The sequence below is a fragment of the Rissa tridactyla genome, chromosome 12 (genome assembly GCF_028500815.1).
Source record: "Rissa tridactyla isolate bRisTri1 chromosome 12, bRisTri1.patW.cur.20221130, whole genome shotgun sequence".
NCBI classification, from domain to species: Eukaryota; Metazoa; Chordata; class Aves; order Charadriiformes; family Laridae; genus Rissa; species Rissa tridactyla.
The window spans coordinates 5,558,731-5,580,513 of record NC_071477.1 but is presented as its reverse complement, the minus strand read 5'-3'; the positions used below and the strand labels follow the sequence as shown (position 1 = coordinate 5,580,513).

The following is a 21,783-nucleotide window of genomic DNA, read 5'->3' as shown; positions in this document are numbered from 1 at the left end:
CAGCAAAACCCAGCACACAGCTGGTCCCTTCACTCCTCTTTGAGGAATAAAAGAGGAAATCTCCTTTTGCAGTGGACTGGCAGTAGGATGTTGGAAGCTGTTAAAGACTGCAAGGAAAAGGAAAACAAAGATGCATGATATCACGATCCACGCAGAAAAGGCATCAGAGAAACAAGACGTGGGAAGAGCAGCTCAGGAGAGGGATCCAGCATGTGCTCTTCCTGCAAGGAGCAACAGCTATGAAGCAAAAGCCAAGTGCAACCACTCTTCACACAATCCCTTGGCGAGCACAACAGCTAGGACCGGACTCTGGCAAGGAATATAGTCAGTGATTTACAACCTAAAAATCAGGGAGTCCTAATAGAAAAATAACAGCCTGTCAGCGTAAGCGATGGCGCTTGCAGAGGCCTGACGGCCTCCTAGAGCAGCTGCTTAGAGCAAACGCTGTCAAGGAAAAGGAATGACCAACCTGGGCAATGGGCTCTTCTGTCGGGGGGGAAGGTGAAAGGGGCTGCTGTTTTGCTTTGGGGCTGGTTGGTTTCTCTGGTTTACAAGTCACAGACACCCCCCTGAGCAGGAGGCTCAGACACCCAACAGCCACTTTCCAGATCAGTAGCACCTGGTACCCTAATGGAAGAAACACAGTTACTGCTAAACACTAAAATATCAGCAAAAAAGGAGGCGAAGACTGTGAACACAGGTGAAGGAGGAAAGCACAGGGCCAACTGATTAAAAACCAGGCTCAACTTTTGGCTTTAAAAGGAGCCCAAACAAGAGGCTCAAGCTCAAGCATGTACCAAGATGCTTGGAAATTAGTATCTCCTCGCACTAGAGAAAACCGCTTTGCGAACAGAAAAGGCATTTCTAGAAGGAACCTCTTTTGGATTGGCATTCTCCACGCCCCTGCCACGAAGCACACACGGGGGACGGCTCTGAGGAGCAGTTCTGGCCCTGCAGCACGATCCCGGGTTTGCTTGGTTGCTAAAAAACACAACGGTGATTTGAAATGATGCAGGCGTATAGATTAATAACAACAATGGGCCCCCAAAGAAACAATTTAAACAACCAACAGTACACCTCAAATGCTAAATTCTGACTATTTGGGGCGTAGTGAAGAATTTGCAAGCCACTCCCGGGCTGAAATTCCTTCATATACAAAGCTTGTGTGCAAATAACAAAACAAAAGCAAAAAAAAAAAAAAAGAAAAAATCCGCAGAGATGACCCAGGTTAATCCCACCATATAAATCCTCCCCTAAAAACCGTACACAAAACCCCAGGCTGTTTACAGCACAAACGGAAGCCCCACAGTACCACCTGGTGGTAATCCTCTCCTGCTACAGCCAGAAGCAGAAAAATCATTAAATTCATTGAGCATATTAAAACAAGCCGGTTTTAGACGGTGGCAGACCGTTACGCTACCCTCAGAATTCACTCCTGTACACCGAGAGGGACCACCAGAAGCTTTGGGCTTAAAAACCACAGGTTTGTCAGAAGCACAGAGGAACCGCTTTCTTCAGGCAGAAAGGCAACAAGCCCATGTCTCTAAATCACCACACCATTTCTTTTAAGCTCATGTAGCCAGGTGCAGGAGAAAATGCACGACAAAGATGATTTTTTTCAGTAAGGCAATACAAATTTTTACAGACTTATGAATGACAGCCACAGAAGACTCAACATTATCCTGTCCGCCAGCATTAAAAACAGAGAAGTTTAAAAGCCCAGGTGCCAGCAATTGAGATTTTTACACTCTTGAAAGTGGTAATTTGACATTCACATCTTTTGTTATTGCAGAATTGTTTGGACAGGCAAAACCGCAGTTGCAGCGACCCACAATTTCCAGGCAGACGTTATTCAGCCTACATTGATGAAGAGCAGAGCTCAGCCCAAATAGGTAAAACAGAGAGGAAACAGTGATTACTAAGGGTGAAGAAAACAGCACAAACAATACAGCTGTAAGTAAAAGATTTGTCAGACGTCTCCCAACTTTGTAGGGGACCAGACAGAGAAACATGTTTGGATAACTGCCAGCATGCTAAATAGCAACTATGGGGCTTTCTGTTGTACCCCATTAGCTTTCAGGAGAGGGTGGACTGCTGCCAGACTAAATGCATTATGAAAGCAGAGAAGGGGGATGGGAGAATGCAGAGCCACGAGAGGGGAAAAGAGTGAGAAAGAGGAATGAAAAGAGGAACGAGATGCATGTAAGGAAGAGACAAAACCAAGGAGCATGAACACACAAAAAAAAGAAAGAGGTGCAAAGAAAAGGAAAAGAGGAATTCAAATGGTGGGAAAGCTGAGTAATATTTGCAAGAAAAGGCAGAGAAATAGGACTGAAAGGTGAACCAGAAAGTTGAGGGAGGTGATTGACAAGGGAGATATCCAGCTTCCTCCACTACCTTAATGTCATCTCCCTGCAAACGTCTAACCCTTACCCAGGCTCACCCTCCTGAGGCAGGCTTCCTCCCCAACAGCGCTCTCAAACTCATCCCGAGCCTCCGGTCAGCGTCAGCTCTGCCTGAGCCCCCCTGCCACAGACCACTCCCCACGTCACCACACTCCAGTGTCACCTCACCCCCCTGCACCTCAACTCCAGTTCTGCCAAACACAGTATTTCTCTGCTGGCAGAAGACCACAAGTTTTCCCTGAGCCAATCCGCTTCCCTCAGGTGGGAAAGGAAAGGAGAAAGGGTTCCTAAGCCAGAAAGGGGAATGCCTTCAGATCCCCTTCCAACCCAAAGGGATGCCTGCAAAGGGCAACGCTTCCTACGGTTTTCCTGCAGAAACTGATCCTGTCATACCCAGTCGTTCTCCCACTCTGCAGGAACTGTCCTCATATGGTCTAAAACAACTTTCAAAAGCTTCATTTATTTACAGGTTAAAAAAAAAAAATGATAATTCATTAAAAAAAAAAAGCGAGCCCCTTTCAACTTTTTCTCCCCAACTCATGTTACCCAACACCTGAAAGTTTGGTACCAGTATCTTCTGTCTGGAGGGAAGGGAAAGTTAAAATAGCAGCAGCATTGCCTGATACCATTGTGCAATGGATAAATTACAGAACGGAGGCAGAGACCTGTCTTACCGGAGTTTGCCGGTGTTATTTTAATGGAAGCGAAGTAAGCGTCGTGGCTCTTATCAGCTGCTGAGCAGGAGGCAACAAGCTTGAGCTCAGGAATGAACTTTATCTGGTGGCACCAGTTCCCAAGGAGTGCCTGCAAAAGAGGAAAGATTTCACTTAATGACATTGTGCTTTAAGCCTCAATGTGTTTTACTGCTAACACCTTGCTTTTCGGGGAGGAGATGGGATGGGGGGGGTCCATTCAGTCTAGGCCGCTGTTTCTGCTTCTTCGGAAAAGAGTCCAGCGGAACATAGTAAAATGTAAGTATGAAGGGGGGCAGAAAGCAGGAGGCAGTGGAGGGGACTGGCAATAGAAGGTGGAGAAAAGAGAAACACACAATAGAAATAGAGGAGATACAGCATTTCTGTGCGTAATTGTGGTTCAGGATAAACAGAAGACTAAGCGTGTATCATTTGCACTGAATAAAGGCCACGAGAGTGTCTAAACTGCAACAAGAACAGTAACACTCCCCCAGAGGGATTCCTCTCTCTACAACCCAGCAAGCAAAGGTTACGTGAAGATGCAGTAGCCATCTGGGGCAGCGCGAGTGCCGCATACAGACAGGTGCTAGCGAAGGATCACACCCAAGTCGCTGCTCTTCAGAGAGTTGGCCCCAGGGGGGTGCAGATAGCCGAGCTGCTCACGGAGTGCAGTCACCTGCTCCCGGCGGCACGGAAGGCGCAGGAGCATCAGCAAAGTACCATTCCCACTTTGATATAGGAAGGTAGAAGCAAGGAGAGAAGCAGAAGTGCCACTGACCTACTGCTTATATTATGCCAGTAGCTTATGAGCCATAAAAATATCCCAAAACAATTTTATACAAAAGATTCACTGCCTGGTGGAGATACGCAGCCGCAACAGTTCGCTGCGCTGCCATACAAGAAAAGACCCCGAGGTCTTCCCTGTACAGCACAGAGCTCTTGAAGAGATGTGTCAGGTCTTCTGCCAGGAGAAAGACGCATTGCTTGAAAACCTGGAAGAGAGTTACAAATGGCTGAAAAATACATTTAAAATGGCAAAAGTAAAGTGATGCTTAGTTGTCTCCATACTGTTTAGTACTGAGAAGTAAAAAATTAAATAAGAAGTCCTTACTACTTGCAAAACATGAATGAGCAATGAATGGGAACCTGAATTAATCCATGAGTTAGAAATTAGCAACTACCTGGAATTTACCACTGTGACTATGCTGCACGCTGTGGTCACCCTGGACATTGCAACGCCTTCGGAGCAGAGCTCAGTCCCCATCAACTGAGGAGCTCCCCCTCCCAGGGCCGAGCAGAATCATTTCTAAGCGTTAGGAGCAGAGAGCCCAGAAACACTGAGCATCGTTTTACACCCCAGAGAATGCAACCGGAGCTCATAAACATGGCTTTTTTTTTCCCCCCCCCCCTCCCCTTCTCAGGGACCTCTTTCAGGAAAGGGAGGGACAGACGTCTGCCCCAAAGTCCTGTTGCAAAGAAGTCACGCGCCCATTTGGAGAAGCATCCCACCAGTAATCCAAGGCCGTATCACAGCTGTCCCATTCAATGAGGCAAAAGATCCCGTCACATTTGTTGTCAGCGATAGCAAAGAATTTGGTGCCAGGTCTGCAGAGAGAGATCCCATGACACAGGGCTAATGACAGGCTGACAGCACCGTGGCTTCACACGCTTTTAACCTAAGCCATCCACAGCCGTTTTGACAGTGACTCACAAGCATTAGTATTAGATGCGGTGGTAATATCCTCAAATATTAAAAACAAACGCAGAAAACCAACCACACCTGACAAAGGCAAAGTTTCTTTGATTTCCAAGGCAAAGACACTGTGCACAGCCCCAGACCAGGTGGTAATTTTTGTGAATATTTGCCAATAGTTTCAGCAGCAGATCCTATCTCCAGCAAGCTGACATTGCTCTGACCCACATCTTTTGATATAGTCCTTGATTAGTTTAGCCAAGCTGCAGAGAAGAAACAAGTTGTTTTCAGAATTCAGGCAAAAGGATGCTACCACCTGCCCCTCTGAACTTCACTGTCACTTAAGTGACAAACGGGCTTCCTCATGACTCTGCTCTCAGATGAATTCCACCCCAAAAGAGCTGCAAGTCAAATGGTTTTTCATCCACAATAACCTACAGAAAAACAAAAAGTTAAAAAAAAATATCTACAAACAACATTAGCTTGGAGCTCACTAATGACACTGGAACAGGTTGCCCAGAGAGGTGGTGGAAGTCCCATCCCTGGAAGTTTTTAAGGCCAGGCTGGATAGGGCTCTGAGCAACCTGATCTAGTTGAAGATGTCCCTGCCCATGGCAGGGGGGTTGGAACTAGATGATCTTTAAGGTTCCTTCCAACCCTAACAATTCTATGATTCTATGACAAAATGGAGAGAAACAGGAGTTAAGGGTCTAATTGCACCTCTCCGGAATTCATCCTCAATTTATTACCCTGTGCTCAGTCTAGAAGAGTTGACTTAGCAGGCAGTAGTTTGAGCTGAGAGTAGATGTTTCTGTTTAAATAGACCCTTCTGGGAAATTAATTAAAAATGTTCCTTATGTGAAAAATTGTTTGTTTTTCCTCTTACACTTCCTAAAAAGTCTCCAGGAGATCAGTGGCAATACAAAGGAAAAGCATTTCTCACCAACATCTTCAACCATAAACTCATACACACTTCCACCACCTTGTGATGCTGCTCCAGTCCTTGCTTTCTCAGCACCCAGATTTACTAACATTGAAGTCATCCGGGAGGGTTTCACTCCAGGGGCTCTCTCTGGATGGAGAAGAGAGTTGCAAGGCAAAGGAAAAAGATGGGGGTGGGATGAAGTAGGAGAGGAGACATCGTGCTTTGATGAAGAGGCAAGCATACACAAGAAGTTCACCATAGTTTACCTCACTGAAGACCTCTATAATCCCTAAACAATCTGAAACACTTGTTTTTTTGAATCATAGAATCAAGAATGGAAGTAGAAAGGACTTCAGAGTAGGGGGGATCTAATCCAACACCTGCCTACAGTAGAGTCAGGATCTTCATCTTTCTGCTGAATGTTTGTCAAACTTTCGTACCCTCCCCATTCTACTACTGTCCTGCCTTTGGTATTAGAAAGGAAAAAAAAAATTATTTGTCCAATATGGAATTTAATTCCAGGAATTTGTTTCACCATAGACATGGACAGACTTTTTTCTTTGCAACAGCCCCTAATTCATACAAAGACTTAAGTTTCTTCCTCTAACCTCAGTGTAGTCTTCTCTCTAGGTTAGATTAACCTCACTCAATTCTTTTAATCTTCCTAAATAGGCCATTTTGCCTTTGTAAATCTAAAACCCGTGAAGGAGAATAGCTATCATATCTTATATCCTGCTTTGCCTTTGTAACAGGCACAATCTACTAAATTCATGGGTTTAGATACAATAGCCAAACCAGACTGATTAAACCCAAAAGAGAACCCATTTAAAGGAGTCATTTATCACCAAATCTATTACTTTATAGTAGACATTGTTCTTAAATGAGGGACTGGTTTATTAAGCCGGTTTCATCAGGGAGGATGCTCATGTTTTCTATTTGATGAAAAACTGAATGCTTAAGTAGTAGACATTTTTCATGGCAGCACAAGAGAACCATTTAAGTGGAAGACAAATACAAGCAGCTCTTAGCATAGGATTGTGCCTCAAAAATACCTTACAGTGAGATTACTTGGGCATTTTGGAGAGAAGGTGTGATTTGCTTTCCAGCACGGTATCCTTGCTTCTGAATTTGGGTAGCACGTAGTCCAGATACTCTTCCTGCAAGACAGACAGTGATTTCATTTGCAAGTATCAAATGGAGAGCAGAATTAATTATCTGAAGTTCTGCGGTGTTGACAGAGCGACAATTATGGAAGATAGCTATGAAAATAAGCACTGCCCTACCACCAGTAACAAATGATGTTCGATTTCTTTCTTTTTTTTTTTTCCCCCCCAAATAAATCAGGAAATTACTTTTGCAACTGCTACTCCTTAGCCCTCATCTTTTATCACAGAGGACAGTGTCATTACCCAGTCTATGAAGCATCACAGTCAATGTCAGTCCTCATAACATGTCTCTATTGTTAGCATTATCTATAATTTCTTTCATTGCCATGCAGAACTCATTCAAACCCACAAAAACAAGCATTGCAAATTGAGACCTAGACTCAACCAGATAATTCATAACTGAGAAAAAAAGATCATAAAGATGCCATGCTGTAATAGCGTTGTATCAAAGGTGAACCCAAAAAGAACCCTGCAGCACATTTCTTGAGTTTCCAAAGCAGTGAACATATTTATTGGAAACCTGAATAGTGCAGTTCATAGCCATTATGCACCCAGACAGGTATGGTACGCAGTTATTTTTAAATCAGCCATTTATATACGCTGCTTTCCAGTTGGCACATGTATCTGCAATAATTTTGCACACAAGCCACTACGTAACTTTGAAGTACTAAAATTGTGTTGTGAATACCACTCACTAATCAAAACTTTCCAAAATTGATCAAAATGGAATCGGAGGCTGCAGCTGTTATCTTGCCTTACTCTAGCCTGACTCTTCTTGCCTTTAAATATTGAATGTCTGAAGGAGGAAGCAAAGTTACCTTTTTCATAAAGAGCGTATCATAAATTAGGAGGAGAGGAAACTATTTTTTCAGCAAATATCTTGTGAGATGTTTCCTGGCCAGTTTGTTGTTTACTGTAGGTGATCAGAAATAATATCACCCAAGTGCTAAACCCCAATTTGATAATGGCTTTATGACAAATTTCAACCCATCCTCGGTAGCACCGATTTCAATTCACAGCTGTGGTGCAGCTACCACAAAATGATCTGGATAGAAAGGGCATCATCCCCCGTGGTCTCCAGCCACCCTGCTGCAGAAGCTGAAGCTTGGGGGACCCTTGGGGCTCATGTGCCCCAAGAGCAAGAGGGTGAAACTAGTAAAAACCTCCAAACAGTTTGTTCAGCACTGCAAACAAAACTCCTCTGCAGAAGGGTAATGTAAACATGGATGTTTCCTGCTCGGAGCAGTCTCAAAGGTAGGGACAGCTGCACACACGTACCCCTGATCAAAGAGCATTGCAGGAAACTTCTAGTACAGAAGAAAGCTTTTCTCACTCATCTCTAAGGGCTCCAAAAGCATTCCTCCCTCCTGTAGATTTGGCTGGCAGAGCTTACACCATCTACCCATATCATTGTATTTTTGTGAGTTTATCACTATTTATTCATCCATTAAAAAACCAAAGCGATGTAAAACACCCAAAGCAGCGAGCAAAAGTTTCAAAGAGTCTTGAAAGCGATCAGTGGCCTATTGCAGTTGTTTCATTGAGCCCATTCAAACTGCGTTTTAACAGAGCCAGAGAACGCAGATTATTTTTGTTTGTTTGTTTTTGTCTTCACCTGCATCATGGCTGCTCATTCAGGTGGTGCTGTTTTTGAAGACAAAGAGATCATCAAACAAGAGCAGCCCGTGTCTACCCTGAAATTTCAAATGAATGGGAGTAACCTTATGAACGTGCTTGCTATGACAATGCCTTGACTGCAGCTCGCACCCGAGCTAGTTTAAGATTAGCCAGCTCAGATAATACTATCGGGGTAGCCATGGCAGTACCAAGCCCTACACGTGCTAATCACCCACACACTTAACCTCCCAGGCCCACATGACTTGAACTAACCTTAATGATATAGCAGTAAGAAGGAAGACCTCTCATTCGTTTTTTACAGGAGGAAATTGAGAGCTCCTAAGCTTTTCATATCCATCCAAGTATTTAATAAGGATCTACCGTGATTGGGATTTGTACGGCGGTTCAGAAAGAGCAGCCTTAGCTGAAAAAGAAGGAAACCAGCTGCCACCAGCAGTTCTTTGCGTCCCATCTTTCAGCACAGTGTCGGAGCGAGACGGTTGTAATTTCTTGTGCTACTCGCCCTTACAGCAACACGCTTCATCGTTCCCACCTCCCTGGGCATCCACCGGTCACGGAGAGAGAGCTCCAGGGGTGACTGCTCCACCTCTCTGCCCTTCTCTACCCTTACACGGGGCTGCTGTGGAGCTTCACCATCCTCTCGACAGCCACTGTCACAAACCTCTCCGTCCATTTTCCTCCTTATTCTCCCAGAAAGCCCTTCGTCGAGAGAAAAGCCAGGATTAAACATGGTTTAGCATTCAGGTTTTGGAAATGGACCCACCTCCACTGTCCTGTCGTTTTAACCTCATCTCCTCATGGCTTCATAAATATCAACCTGCAGATCTTTGAATACGTCAAGATTTATATCCATGCTGTCCCACGAGATTTAATGCCTCCTGAATGCCCATTCATCCTTACGCATCCCCTGGGGACAAAGTCAGAGTCGGAGCACTATGAGAAGATTGACAGACAACCATTTTACGAAATTATTTTCAAGAGGAAAATGTCTGCAAAATATCTCTCAGACTTAAAAATAAAAATGACACCAGTTCATGTTTCCTACAGTTCCGACAGGTCAGCCAGAGATATTTTAAATATATATACACACATATTACATATTTATATATAATATTTTAATATTATTATAAGTAATTAAATAATATGACAGTAAACATATATATTGTTTTAATTAATATTTATACATATAATTATATATTTGTATGTTAAATATGTATACATTATTTAAAGGCCACAGTTCGAAAAGCCTGCCAGGTGTGTTGAAAAAGAGAGAAGAGTAATTTTTACAGGAAGGGGCCATTGCCTCTTCAAAGCTGGGATCGCCTTCTGGGAACTTTCTTTTTGGTCTTAGAAAATTTGAAGACTTAAGTTTAATTTTGTCCCTTCTCTATTAAAGAGAAAAGAAAACCAAACATTTTCTTGGAAGATACAGATTGTCCGTCTCAAACATCCTCAAAAATACCATTTTCTTCCAGAGAGTCTGATCCTTCAGTTTAACAGGTTTTATTCAAAAAAAGAAAAGCCCTGTGTTTTCCATTTCTTTGGATGGACTTTGCCGGGATCAAAACGAGCTCCTTTTCTGCAGTACTGCTGCCTAACCACATAGTCCCTGCCCAGTATTTATGCACCCATTATTCCTCTTTAGCCACAGAATATCGCACTTTTCCTTCCCTTCCTTAAAAGCGTTCTCACACATCAGATTCCTTTCAAGTGTTATCTGTATCATTTCGTGGTATGATTTTATTCCGATGCGTTAATCTTATTCCTTCCTAACTGCAGCCTTCTCTAATTTCTACTTCCATACCTTTCATGTTCCCTAGTCACGTTTGTTTAACAGCCTGCCTTCCTCTGATTCTCGACCCACTAACTACCTAAGCGGAACTTCTGGGAGGAACTGTCAGACACAAAGTCTCACGCCAGGAGATCTTACTTACCCACAGAGTTTATTCAGGTCTCCTTTCAGCAAAACCAGTTTGCATTTTTGCTCCCTGCGTTCTAAGCATCATCAGCTACAGTATCGCGTACTCGTACTCTCATCCAAACTGCTTGCAGTTTCGTATCCCAATTAACCAGCAGTGGATCTGCAATGACTTCGCCTCTCCTTGCTTTCTCTGCATTAAAAGATCAGTAAATTCCATAGCCGTCCTGCTAACGAAGCGCAGGATCCCTGATGCGCATTCCTGTTTCTCTGCCAGTAACCCGGGCTGTCTGCAGCCCCTGCAATAAGAGCCCATACATCAGGCCCATATTAGTATCACCACTTCTATTTCTTGCACCAGTATCGAAATTGAGAGGTATGGTCTGCGTACCACCAGGCTAGCTTGAAATCTACAGTACAGACCCCATTAGGTTTACACACTTACTTGTAAAAAATGTCCTTCTCTTGCGAGAAGTAGATTCCAGCTTTATCCTTGGAAGGATGTTCTAAGAAAACCTCCCACTCCTGAAGGACACGCACGTTCCTGCGAATGGACATTCGACTAGACAGACTACAAGATGACTGAGTGCTCAAGCAGCCACGTTAAACAGTGATATGATACAACAGCAGGTAAGTTTTTGGCCTTTATTTGAAGGCTTTTAACAGTTACAGTAAGAATTGTCATTGCAAACCAGGAATTTTTAAAAAATTGAACAATAAAAGTTAAAAAAAAACATCCACAAGTCCACCTGCAAGTAAGACATGTTGGTACAGAAAGGAGATGTGAGCTTTTGCTTCTTCCATTCTGTTCAATTTTCAGATATCTGATAAAACTAAGATACTAACAAAGGTTGGATGCTATTGGAATTGTTCCAGCAGGTGCGCATTTAATATTTAACAGCGTATACTGTACCAGTGTAACAGAGTAGCTATGTTAAAGTCTATGGGTTTGAGTTGGGCTTGTTGTTATTTTCTTCCCAAAAAGGACATTAAAAAAGAAGACAGATTGTTCCAAGATATCCGTAACATAGTCATAAATTGACTACATGAGTTTGTCCCCGTTTTAATTATAACTCATCTTGGTAGCAAAGAAGTGATGTAAGCAATTGGAAATCTTAGCAGCATTTGACTTACAAGATCGGTTTCAATTTAGTTTTATAACGCACGTCCAATAGGTCCACACATTCAACAGTCTCACAAGACGCACTAGCAGTATTTCCGACTCCTCATTCTCTTAGCATAAACGGGTATTTTCCTGCTTTGCGAGCAGAGATCAAAAATCAACCTAATGCAACCCATCCGATGACGCGGGTGCTTCAGTTCCACGCATGCAATCCCGTTAAACAGAGACTTGAAGCAACCGTGTCCCAGTGCACAACTGGACTGCAAAAAGCAGACACCCAAGAAGTCCTCTTCAAATTCAGCCACATACTGTTGCCATCTTTTGCTTTGAGTTGCTGGAATAATGGAATATTTAGAGTCGAAAAAATATGCTTCCGACCTCAAAGTGAGTAAGTAACGGTAAAGAAGATTTTATGTGCATCAAAACCCCCCGTTCTATGTCTGCACTTTTGTAGTCCGACACCAGTAGGCAATGCCAGCAATGCCTATTCTTTAGAAAAATGCATCCATAGAGCACTTTGGAGCAGGGAGCGTGTTCTCCAGCGTGAGGGAGAAGCCCTGCAGGGAACACTTCCAACTTCAAGGTTAGATACATCACATAAGCACTCCTCTGAAGATTCCAGTCTGTGCACACATCTGTGACAGAAACATTTCAGCTCATCTATGAAACACACTTCAAATGAAACGAATCACCTAAGTTTACAGTCAATCTGCTCATAAAAACTGGTGACAGATGCAATTAACATCTTATTTGTTTATAACTAACAACCAGTGTTTTAGCAGTTTTCAAACACGTTAAACACAAAGTCATGTCACGGCATTCCTGTTATACAGCCCCTTTTCCACACCATTAGGAGGAGGAAGCCAACAATACACTCGCATTTCATCCACCTGTGGGAGGGGAAAAAGAGAAAAAAACAACCAACCCCAAAGTCAAGCAGTGTTTTCCTCCAGCAGACTCCAAGGAAAGTTTCAACATTCCTGCTAGTCAAGTTAGCGATGACTATAACTAGGACTGGAGAACGAAAGCTGATATTCCAGGTCCTGCAAGCTTCCTCATGAGAAATATCATGAGCTTCAGCTTTGCCTAATCGTATCTGAAAGCATGAGAGACTCCAGTAGACATGACACTCTTGAAATACAGAACTTTATTTAGAAACTGCTTAAAATAGAAAAACCCTGTCAAGAAAAATCCAAGTCAAATATGGTTTTCTCAGTAAAATGGAGTTTTAGGGCAACAAAAGTCTAAAAGGCCACAAGAGAAATAGCACCACTGCAATTTTAAACAATGGCTAGATTACTTGCATTTTTGGCATTCACTGAATTTGGGTTTTTCTCTGAATTTCACAAAGATTCATGCACTACACAACAATTACCATAAAATGCTCTCCTACACACATTTTAGGACAAGCTACCACCAGAAACAAATGAATACAAGCACAACAGGACTGATCAATCTCAGTAGTGAAGGGGGATCAGAAGTCTTGCAGGATCTTGCCAAACACAACAGTAATGAGGGGCATGATAGCAAAAAAGGACAGTTAAGGAAAGTATTTAAATATTAATATTTAAGTTAGTCTCAGTACTGTATTTTCTGCAATAACATTAGCTCTGTTAGCCAGCATCTTTTAGTTTTTACCCCAGAAGACTACTGAACTGGCAAGTATTATTATTAGATATGCCCTGGTTTGGGGGGGCGGGAGGGAGAAAAAAGGGACAGAAAAATCATAATCCTCATGTGCTCAATTCACTTTCACTGTAAGATAGCTGCACAGTGCAAGTCCTGTTACAACTATTGGATTTGATCAGCATTCCTTGGGATGGGAAAGAGAAAAGAACAAGCGAGAGACCAAAAAAGTATATCAACAAAAATAAAAAGAAACAGGACAAATAGAAACAAGAGCCAGGAAGGAAAATTACTTCTGAAGAACATTTTAGGCAGTAAGACTGGATGCCCTTTGCTTTTTTTTTTTGTCATTTTGGTTTTGTTTTTCTTACAGAAAACACAGTACATTTTGGCAAAGTCATTAGCCACAATGCCATAGAAAAAGGCTTTAGCACTCTTCAAGGTAATTTATGTGTCTCAGCTGTTCATACTCCCTCTAATCTTGTGACAGGCAACGTTAAGGCCTATTTCATCGAGAACTAATCACTTAGTAAGCAGCTTTACATAGGAATGGAGTTTTGTTTTAATAGCCCCTTTTGAGCACTTGCTGACAAAGTGAGATTGCCACGCAAGGCCTCTCAGACAGCAGTGAATGGAGTTAAACAAGTGTCTACCCCAATATGAAGCACATAAAATCTCCTGTCACATTACTTCAATTTGGCATATGGAAGCATATTTTAAATACTCTTAAGGCATTTTATTATAATTTCTGTGCTGCAATTTCACATTAACTCAATCTTTCTGTGAGTCAGAGTCTTTAATTTCTCTACTACACACCACCTTAGATACAAAAAGTGTCTTCCCATAAACCAGTGTTTTACCAGCAAACCATTCTGCAACAAGTTCCAAATATTCAGCCTCTTGCTCCCTAAATATACCACTTAGATATGAATACTGCTCTGCTACAAAGTGAGAAAGAGCTCCTAACTCAAACTCACTGTAAAAAGTGAAACTTCTGCAAAGTGCACTTTAAGAAGAGGTACTTTTTTGCTTATGAAAAGAAACCAGTGAGTCCTCTAAGAATAAAGTGGAGTATTTTACAGTTAAGCACATGATCTGGGGCAAAGAATTCTGATGTTGCTGCTCTGCTGGTACAGTATGTGGTCTGTTAATACTCTTCTTGTTCCTCCTGCGGTGCTCCTTCGTCAGGTATCACAAAGCCTTCCTGAAGGGGAATAAAACAAGGGCTTTAATGAAAATCTGATGTCAAACGAGCTCCTGGCTACTCTGTATACTCTTTTTTTTTTTTTTTAATCTTTTACTTCGGCTAGATATCCTTAAGTCACCATTTACAGTGCCAAGATATATTACCAGAAGAGTTATTTTCCTCATCTTTGATCTATTTGTTACATACTCTTCATGAAAGGCTAACCTTGTTTGCTGCCTGACTACAATTATGTGATCTGTTCCTTTATTACAGGAAAAAGCTAGGCCATAAACCTAAAGAAAAAAAAAAAAAAGAAAAAAAAGAAAAAACCAGCACAAGTACACAAGTAGAAATAGAGTGAGCCCTGGAAAGCAAACCAGCTTCCAATTACAAGAGGAGGGAGGAACTATGCAATACAACTTATACCAGATTACTTACATCTGTGGCATAAAGAATTTCCACAATCCTCTGCAACACTGGATCATTCTCCCCTTCGTTCTCCTGGCAGATCAATTCAATGTTCCTCAATTTGCCGAAGTAGAAGTCTCTCTCCTTCTCCAGATCTTCAACAGTAAGTTTCAAGACATTGATCTGCCAAAGGGCATCAATAATAATTTATCCACCAAAGAGAGAAATCAGTAGTATCTATTCAAAAGGCAGGATCCCCAAAGTTCCCAGGAAGGTGTTAATATGCAAAGCATTTCAGAAGTAACCAAGATGGGAGGACTGTGAAAGGAGGAAAAGGTCCGTTTCTCAAGTTGTAATATTATTGCCACAACAAACACCCAGTCCAACACATGCAATGTCACTTGCAAATTCCAAAGGCTTATTACATGAAATTGGTAAAACACTAACTGCCTGCAGTTTCCTTTGCGAATGCATTCTTTCAAGACAACTTTCCCGCTGATGGCGCTTTTAGTTGCATTACACTCAGTATTTCAGCGAAGGAGCAGCTGCTCATAGCTCAGTTGGAATGCTGTGATCGCTGCAACACAGCTGTGGAAATACTTAAAAACAATGCTATGTGTGATATGGCACATGCTAGGTTTAAATGTCTGGGTGCTCATGTACCGTAGGAAGAGGGTTTGCTCCTATCAGGAAAGCAAGACCATTATAATTAAGGCATCCAATTAAGTTATTTTAAATGAGTGCACTGGATTCAGATCATTTTCTTCCATCTGCCTGACCCAGTCATTTCATGCTATTAAAAAGAAAATCTGCACATAAATCTATAAAGCACAGGTCAGTACACGGGGCCATTTTGGTAAACACACCTGCTCAATCAATCCTGCTGATTCATCGTCTCCTGCAGCCTTTTTGACCATTCCAGTACCAGCTTTTGGATTTGCTGCAGTCCTCTGTGTAACAATGGGCCTCTGTGGGGCTGCAAGATTTAATTCAGTGTTAGTTCCTCTCATAACATCTTTCTTCCTCCTATAAAGGTACTATCCCCCTTCCAAACATGCTTAGGCATGTAAGAGATTGAAGATATGGTTCCTTCCTTCTTCTTGACTCCATGCGACATGTCCTTTTTTTTTTTTTGGCATGTGTTGGCACCAATCCTTGCCATTTTCTCTTTTAGAGAAGATTGTTCTTTCTGTAGCTTCCAGATAACTGGTTACTACAGGATGACTCAGTGTTTGAAGCCTAGCATCTCTGAAACAAGATGCAAAATACTATAACTTCACACACTAATTTTAAATAGCAACCCAGTCTTATTTTCCCCAGAGATTTTAATGATCTAGATAATCTTTTAACTATTTTCTCTACCTGCACTGCTAGAACTGAGAGATTTCTTGGGTTTGTTCACAACTGGAGCAACAAGGTTTGGTGCTACTGTCTCTTGGCCTTGTCGAGCAGCAACAGGATCATACTCCTTCCCATCATAGTTTGCATCAAAAAATTTTTTGAACCACTGAACAAATTCAAAGTTGTCCTGAAATTTTCCTTTCACTAGTTTGTCCACAGGAATAATCTGGAGGGGGGGAAAAAACAAAAAGTCAAACTCATATTAAGGGTAAAGAACCTCTCTCTCTCTCTTTATCTAAAGTTTTAAACTTAGCGCACTCAGAAGATATGCAAATGTAATTCTTTGTCCAGTCTAGAGAAAATCCTCCTTGAACATAACTATATGTCAAATAGTAGGATTTTTGCTAATAATTTGAATTAAAAATAAATCAGGCTTTCACTGGGAGGGTCCAAATAATTTTAAATAATTCTGCAGCAAGGTTTCTGCTACACCAAGTGTCAGCACAAAACTGCTTTCTGTAAATTTGAAGGTAGCTTATTCAGTGCTAGCTTTCCTGAACCAGAGCTGTCGACCAATTGCATAGACTGCTACCACACAGAACTGCTACCACATCTAAACATCACCTTTTTAGTAGATTACAATTACAGTTTCTCTGGAATGAGGAGTACAAGTGAAGATTATTAAAAAGATGCAGCAAATTGTGAAGTCTTGTCTGTCGGCACTGAGCTCAGAATCCATGACCTGGCAGAGGCCAGGAGCCATTACCGTTACGTGCTCATTCAGCATTTGAAAGCGTGGCTGGCTGTCCAGTTCTGGACGTACCACACAAGCTGCTTCCCCCAAGCAGAAGACCGATTAAGTGTGCGTTGAAGCTGCTAGCCAACACAGAATGAGACACCTTCTTAAAGACAGGTAAAAGCTTTAACACAGAAGTGTTCTGCGTCATACCAAACTGTCAGTAACTATGACCTAGATAAATCACCCCTAAGCATAATTATCACACAATCTGAAAGAGTATTTTCACAGATCTCATTTTCACTAGCTTAAAATTACATATGCTCGTAAAGACGAATTTGAAATCCTTAGGACTACCACACCAGTAGGTTATGGGAACACTCCTGGTACAAAGATGGTTCAAACAGGAAGCTCAAGTAAACCTTACCTCACAGAAATTTCAATATGAGTTTGTGCTCATTAAGTTGCACAGAATTAAAATGGAAAAATTCATTTCATCATTAAGAACTGGAAACCGAACCTCAGCTGGAGTAAAGCAGATACTGCCCTAAATCAAGTGAGAACCCCAATGCAAACCAAACCCAAAATTTTTGAGATTTACAAACCACAAGCAAACTATGTTCCCAGATCTATTCAGCTCTAAATTTGAAAGTACATTCTTTCTACTTTGATATTAAGACCACACAGAATCAGTTACAACCCAGCTTACTTTGTCAACACCCATTCGTTTAAAACCTGCTTGTAGAACCTTGAAGTTTTGAATGTACTCATGTTCCAATTTTGCTTGAAACTTCACTTTCTTGAGTGCTACAGAACCTGGGAAGAGCATGTCCATAAACTGACAGTATGCAGCACCTGCCGAAAGAAAAAGAATACAAATCCCAGGATGAATCAAGTCAGCTCACTAGCCTACATAAGTAACTTTTCAGTCAGATCAGCAAACTGACCTGACTCATTCCTCAGCTACGCAATACCTTAGAGGCAAGAAAAGCAAGAAAGCAGGAACCTTCAGTCTCCAGTTTTGGCTCAGCAAGGCCATAAATAAGCATAAGCAACTTACAGAACTAAACTTTTGGTCTTACGACTTGAACTCTCATGAACAAGAGCAATACTGCCTCTGTAATTCCAAGAGAAAAAAAAAAAATCCACCAAGTAATTTGACTTTCCTTTCTTCATGGATATCAGTACAGATCTGAGATGTTACATGTGTCTGACAGGCATGTAATCTCCTCTTATCAACACTAATAGAACTAAACTAGAAAAATAATTATGCCAAAAGTTATATTTAATCATGGGGCTTTCAGCAACCTGGTGTAGAGTGGGAGGTGTCCCTGCAGGGGGGTTGGAACTTTAAGGTCTCTTCCAACTCTAACCATTCTATGATTATTAAAATTATGATTATGATACACTTACTTACTACAAAATTCAAGGTGCCCTTCAAGGTAAGAGGCTAAATTAAGATGGATTATATTTAAATCAAGTCTTAAAGAACTGAAATGAGACAGTGTTTCTTTCTATTTATTTTAAAGCTTTCATGTCCTTCAATTCAGCTCTTACTGTAACAGCAAAAGAGGGACCAAGTTCAGCCACACAGATTAGACAACCGCTTCCAAAAAATGTTTCTGTAGAATATACACACCCATTAAAAGAAAACCGCTATTTTTAAACAATAGCCTCGCTCTGTAGTGACAATATGCAACTGTGTGCCACTGAAAATACAAGCACAACATTCTGAGCATTATTCCCCCCACCAAAATCAATGAACTAAGTGCACAAGAACAGTAACGAGAACCTTAACCTAAAACATCAAACAGCTACATGACACGGTTTTGTGAGATATCTAAAGGCCAATTCGTAATATATCATGGCATTGCCCTAAACTAGTCTATTCATCTCAACTACAGGTAACAGTAAATCCTATACTGTTAGCTTTCTATCAAGATATTTTGCGGGTCTTTTGGGGCTCCCACTTTCACCTGCTACTAGAATATTGCTGCTCATCCATGGGTGCAAATAAAAAAAATCTTGCTGCTTGATCTCCACTGTCTTTCAGTTCACTTGCTGAATAACTCTAATGCCCAGCTCAAAAAACAGATGACTTGCTAGAGATCAGGTTTTTTCTAACTATTGGTAGTCTGAGAGATAAGCACAATTAAAAAAAAAAAAAAGAGAGATATCACAGTGTAAGGCAAAGGTCATCTTTTGTGCATTTACGCAACCTCAAATTGTTGCTGTCACTACTGTCCTCGCCAAAGGTAGCAAAGCAAGCTTGGAAACTCCCGTTTTCACATGACTATGACAGACAGTGAAAGCCACTTACATACCTGCAGAGGCACGAAGTATTTTTGCAGACACAGAAAAGGGACATTACTCAGCGCCCAACACATAACAGCTCCCAGCCTTTTCCTGAAAACAGGTGAGCTGAAATTCTGCCGGGCCAGTATTAATTATCCTCACTTCTGAGAGACAGAGCTCTCGCAGCAATCAAGACTCACACCAATTCTAAGCAAAAGTTCTCAGCCACATAAATCAATGCTGCACACCGCAGGTTTTTTAAAGTGCCTATCTGAAAGCAGGCAATGCTTACCATTTCCCTTATTTCCGTAGTTGTAGATCTTTAGTTCTTTCCTCCTTACAGTTTTCCCTCACCATCTCACTAGACAAAAGCCACTATAAGTACCTGTCAGGTGTCTATTGTAAGTCCCCTATTTTTCTGTAATCTTTGTAAATGTTTCTGCCACAGTCTCAGCCAAAGGCCATACTGACAGTCCCAAACTTACTTTAAACTTCTATTCCACCTCCAATTTCTGCATCTCTCATTCTGTGAGCAAAGCCTTATCTCAAACTCACTGCATGAGCTGCACTTCCACTTTTCACCAAGTCCCTTTCACCTGCCTGTTGCAGTTATCCAAATCACCATCTTTTACCTAGGCGGCATTTTTAGCCTTGGGTTTTTTTCAGCTCTTACTCCACAGACTATTATTTTTATTCGTTTCTACAAGCCTCCTCCCACACACACACTCCTCCGTATGATGACACTTGACTCCATTTCTGTACCACAATCACTTCCCCTTTTCTTCCTACAGCTCTATCCGAGATTCAGCTGTGCTAAAGTCAGCTCAAGTCAAAGTAAGCTCGGGTGACACAGACCAACATGGTCCTTTACCATAAGGAGTTGTAAAGTCCTGAAGGTGAACCCGGGAGTCACCAGTATGCCCTCCTCACACTGCTTCTTCTGCCCAAGCTCCCAAATCTCCTAGTAGTTCTCTTCCATAAGAAGTCACATTTATTTATGCTAGTTACTACACTTGTAAGACTTACTCTATACGTCAAGAGTAAATGCTTAATTTCTCATTGGAAAGCACCTTCTCCTAAGAGTCTTTTCTCCACGTTAACAACCATTTCTTCTTATTGCATCTACGCTGCAGTGAGTCAGAAGAATACACCTTTTCATTATGCTTACATTATTAACTGCCATTTCAATAAAACTCTAACCACAGAGAGATTATAACACAGAATCTGCTCCTACCAGGAATTAAGCCAACAGCATGGCAATAGAAGGCCAGCGCAGACGGTTCACACAGCACAGCTGGATCTCTACAGAACTAGGGTGCACATCAAATTTGTAACTCCCCTCAGGCTGAGCCCCCTTACCTGAGCACAGCTGTTCAATCTTTGTCAGCGTCAGTTGCAGGGACTCATTGATCCACGCAAGCATGTCATGCCGACTCAAGTTATCGCTAGTCACTGAAGTAGAATACACATTAACTGCCATTTTCTGAAAGACAGAACCAAAGGTGTTAAGTACCACAAATGGTAATGCTGCACGTTTTCATTGCTTCTGTGCAGGCTGCAGTGGAGACGCTTCCTTTTGAGCCTTCCTGACACAACAGTCAAGCGTAACACGATGCGCAGGAAACGATGAAACTGTCTGCTGCTAACAGCTGGGAGGACCTTATTTCATCACAACTGTAAAGGGCACGGTTTCGTGCTTTTTGAAGAAAAATTAACCAAGTCACTCACATGGAAACTTTGATGAAAGGACTCACAGCAGCAGCAAGTTATTCATCCCTCTCATCCACGCCAACCGAGCACGGCAGTAATACTTCCTGGCCGACCACGGTATCTCTCCAGGGAGAAATACCAAGCGGCCGGTCCCCGCCCAGCCCCGCCGGCACAAAGCGGAGCCGCCGCACTCGCCAAGCCCCGGTGCAGCTGCCGCCGGGCCGGGCCTGCCCCGCTCCCCGCCGCCCCCGCGCCTTCCTCCTCACACCCGCCGCAGCAGCCGCTCTTCTCCGCCGGGAGCACCCGCGGAGGGGCGCGCCCGGGGCAGGCGCGGCGCGGCCCGGCCCTGCAGGCCTCACGCCGGTCTCCTCACGGCTCGCCGGGCCCCGGCCCGCCCCGCCCCGCCTGGCCGCTCCCCGAGGCCGGGCCCGCCTCCCCGCCGCCATCCCCGCCGCCGCCTCAGCGCCGCGGCCCAGCCCGTTACCTGCCCCGCTCTCGCCCCGTCTCCTCCGCGTTCAAACCGGCCCCGCCCGCCTGCCCGGTATCACGTCACTCGCACGCTACGCGCTGGCGTCACGCGCACGTCACGACGGTGGGAGCGAGCGCCGCTCGTCGGCGAGGGGAAGCGGGGGGGGGGGGGAGGGGGGGGGGCGCGGTTGCTAAGGGGCGGGGGCTCGCGTTGCTATGGCGAAGCTCCGCCCACTCCCCCCGCGCCGCGACCTGCCCTGCGATTGGTGGCGGCGCTAGCCCCGCCCACGCTGGTGGCGTGCCGCGTGCCGGCGGCATCTCTCATGGCCGCGGCCCGAGGAACCGCGATGGCGGCGGAGCCGCCTCAGGCCTCACCGGGCCCGGCCAGGCCCCGACTCCCCACCCTCTCTGCAACCCGGCCGGGCCCCGACGCCCCGCCACAGCCCGGCCGGG

General features: G+C 43.2%; 1 protein-coding gene across 2 annotated transcripts; it reads right to left on the bottom strand.

Annotated features, from left to right (window-relative positions):
- Positions 1 to 12,687: 12,687 nt before the first annotated feature.
- Positions 12,688 to 21,455, bottom strand: MAPRE1 (microtubule associated protein RP/EB family member 1). Of its 2 annotated transcripts, none has more exons than XM_054218605.1 (7): positions 21,347 to 21,455; positions 20,512 to 20,635; positions 17,567 to 17,712; positions 16,143 to 16,347; positions 15,647 to 15,756; positions 14,811 to 14,963; positions 12,688 to 14,390 (listed from the first exon to the last, which is right to left on the bottom strand). In XM_054218605.1, the coding sequence occupies exons 2-7, from the start codon at positions 20,630 to 20,632 to the stop codon at positions 14,334 to 14,336; spliced, it is 792 nt and encodes a 263-aa protein (XP_054074580.1). In that variant the 5' UTR covers positions 20,633 to 20,635; positions 21,347 to 21,455; the 3' UTR covers positions 12,688 to 14,333. The 2 variants fall into 2 exon arrangements, with proteins under 2 accessions (XP_054074580.1, XP_054074581.1); XM_054218606.1 differs by lacking the exon at positions 21,347 to 21,455 and adding an exon at positions 20,881 to 21,050.
- Positions 21,456 to 21,783: the final 328 nt, after the last annotated feature.

What these genes read in the sequence shown, in the direction of transcription:
- MAPRE1 (XM_054218605.1), bottom strand. Translation starts at nt 20,632, where the DNA reads ATGGCAGTTAATGTGTATTCTACTTCAGTGACTAGCGATAACTTGAGT. An exon ending in GATTGAACAGCTGTGCTCAG is followed by an intron (nt 17,713 to 20,511) that starts GTAAGGGGGCTC and finishes TTCTTTCGGCAG; the next exon opens with GTGCTGCATACTGTCAGTTT. An exon ending in AACGAATGGGTGTTGACAAA is followed by an intron (nt 16,348 to 17,566) that starts GTAAGCTGGGTT and finishes CCCCCCCTCCAG; the next exon opens with ATTATTCCTGTGGACAAACT.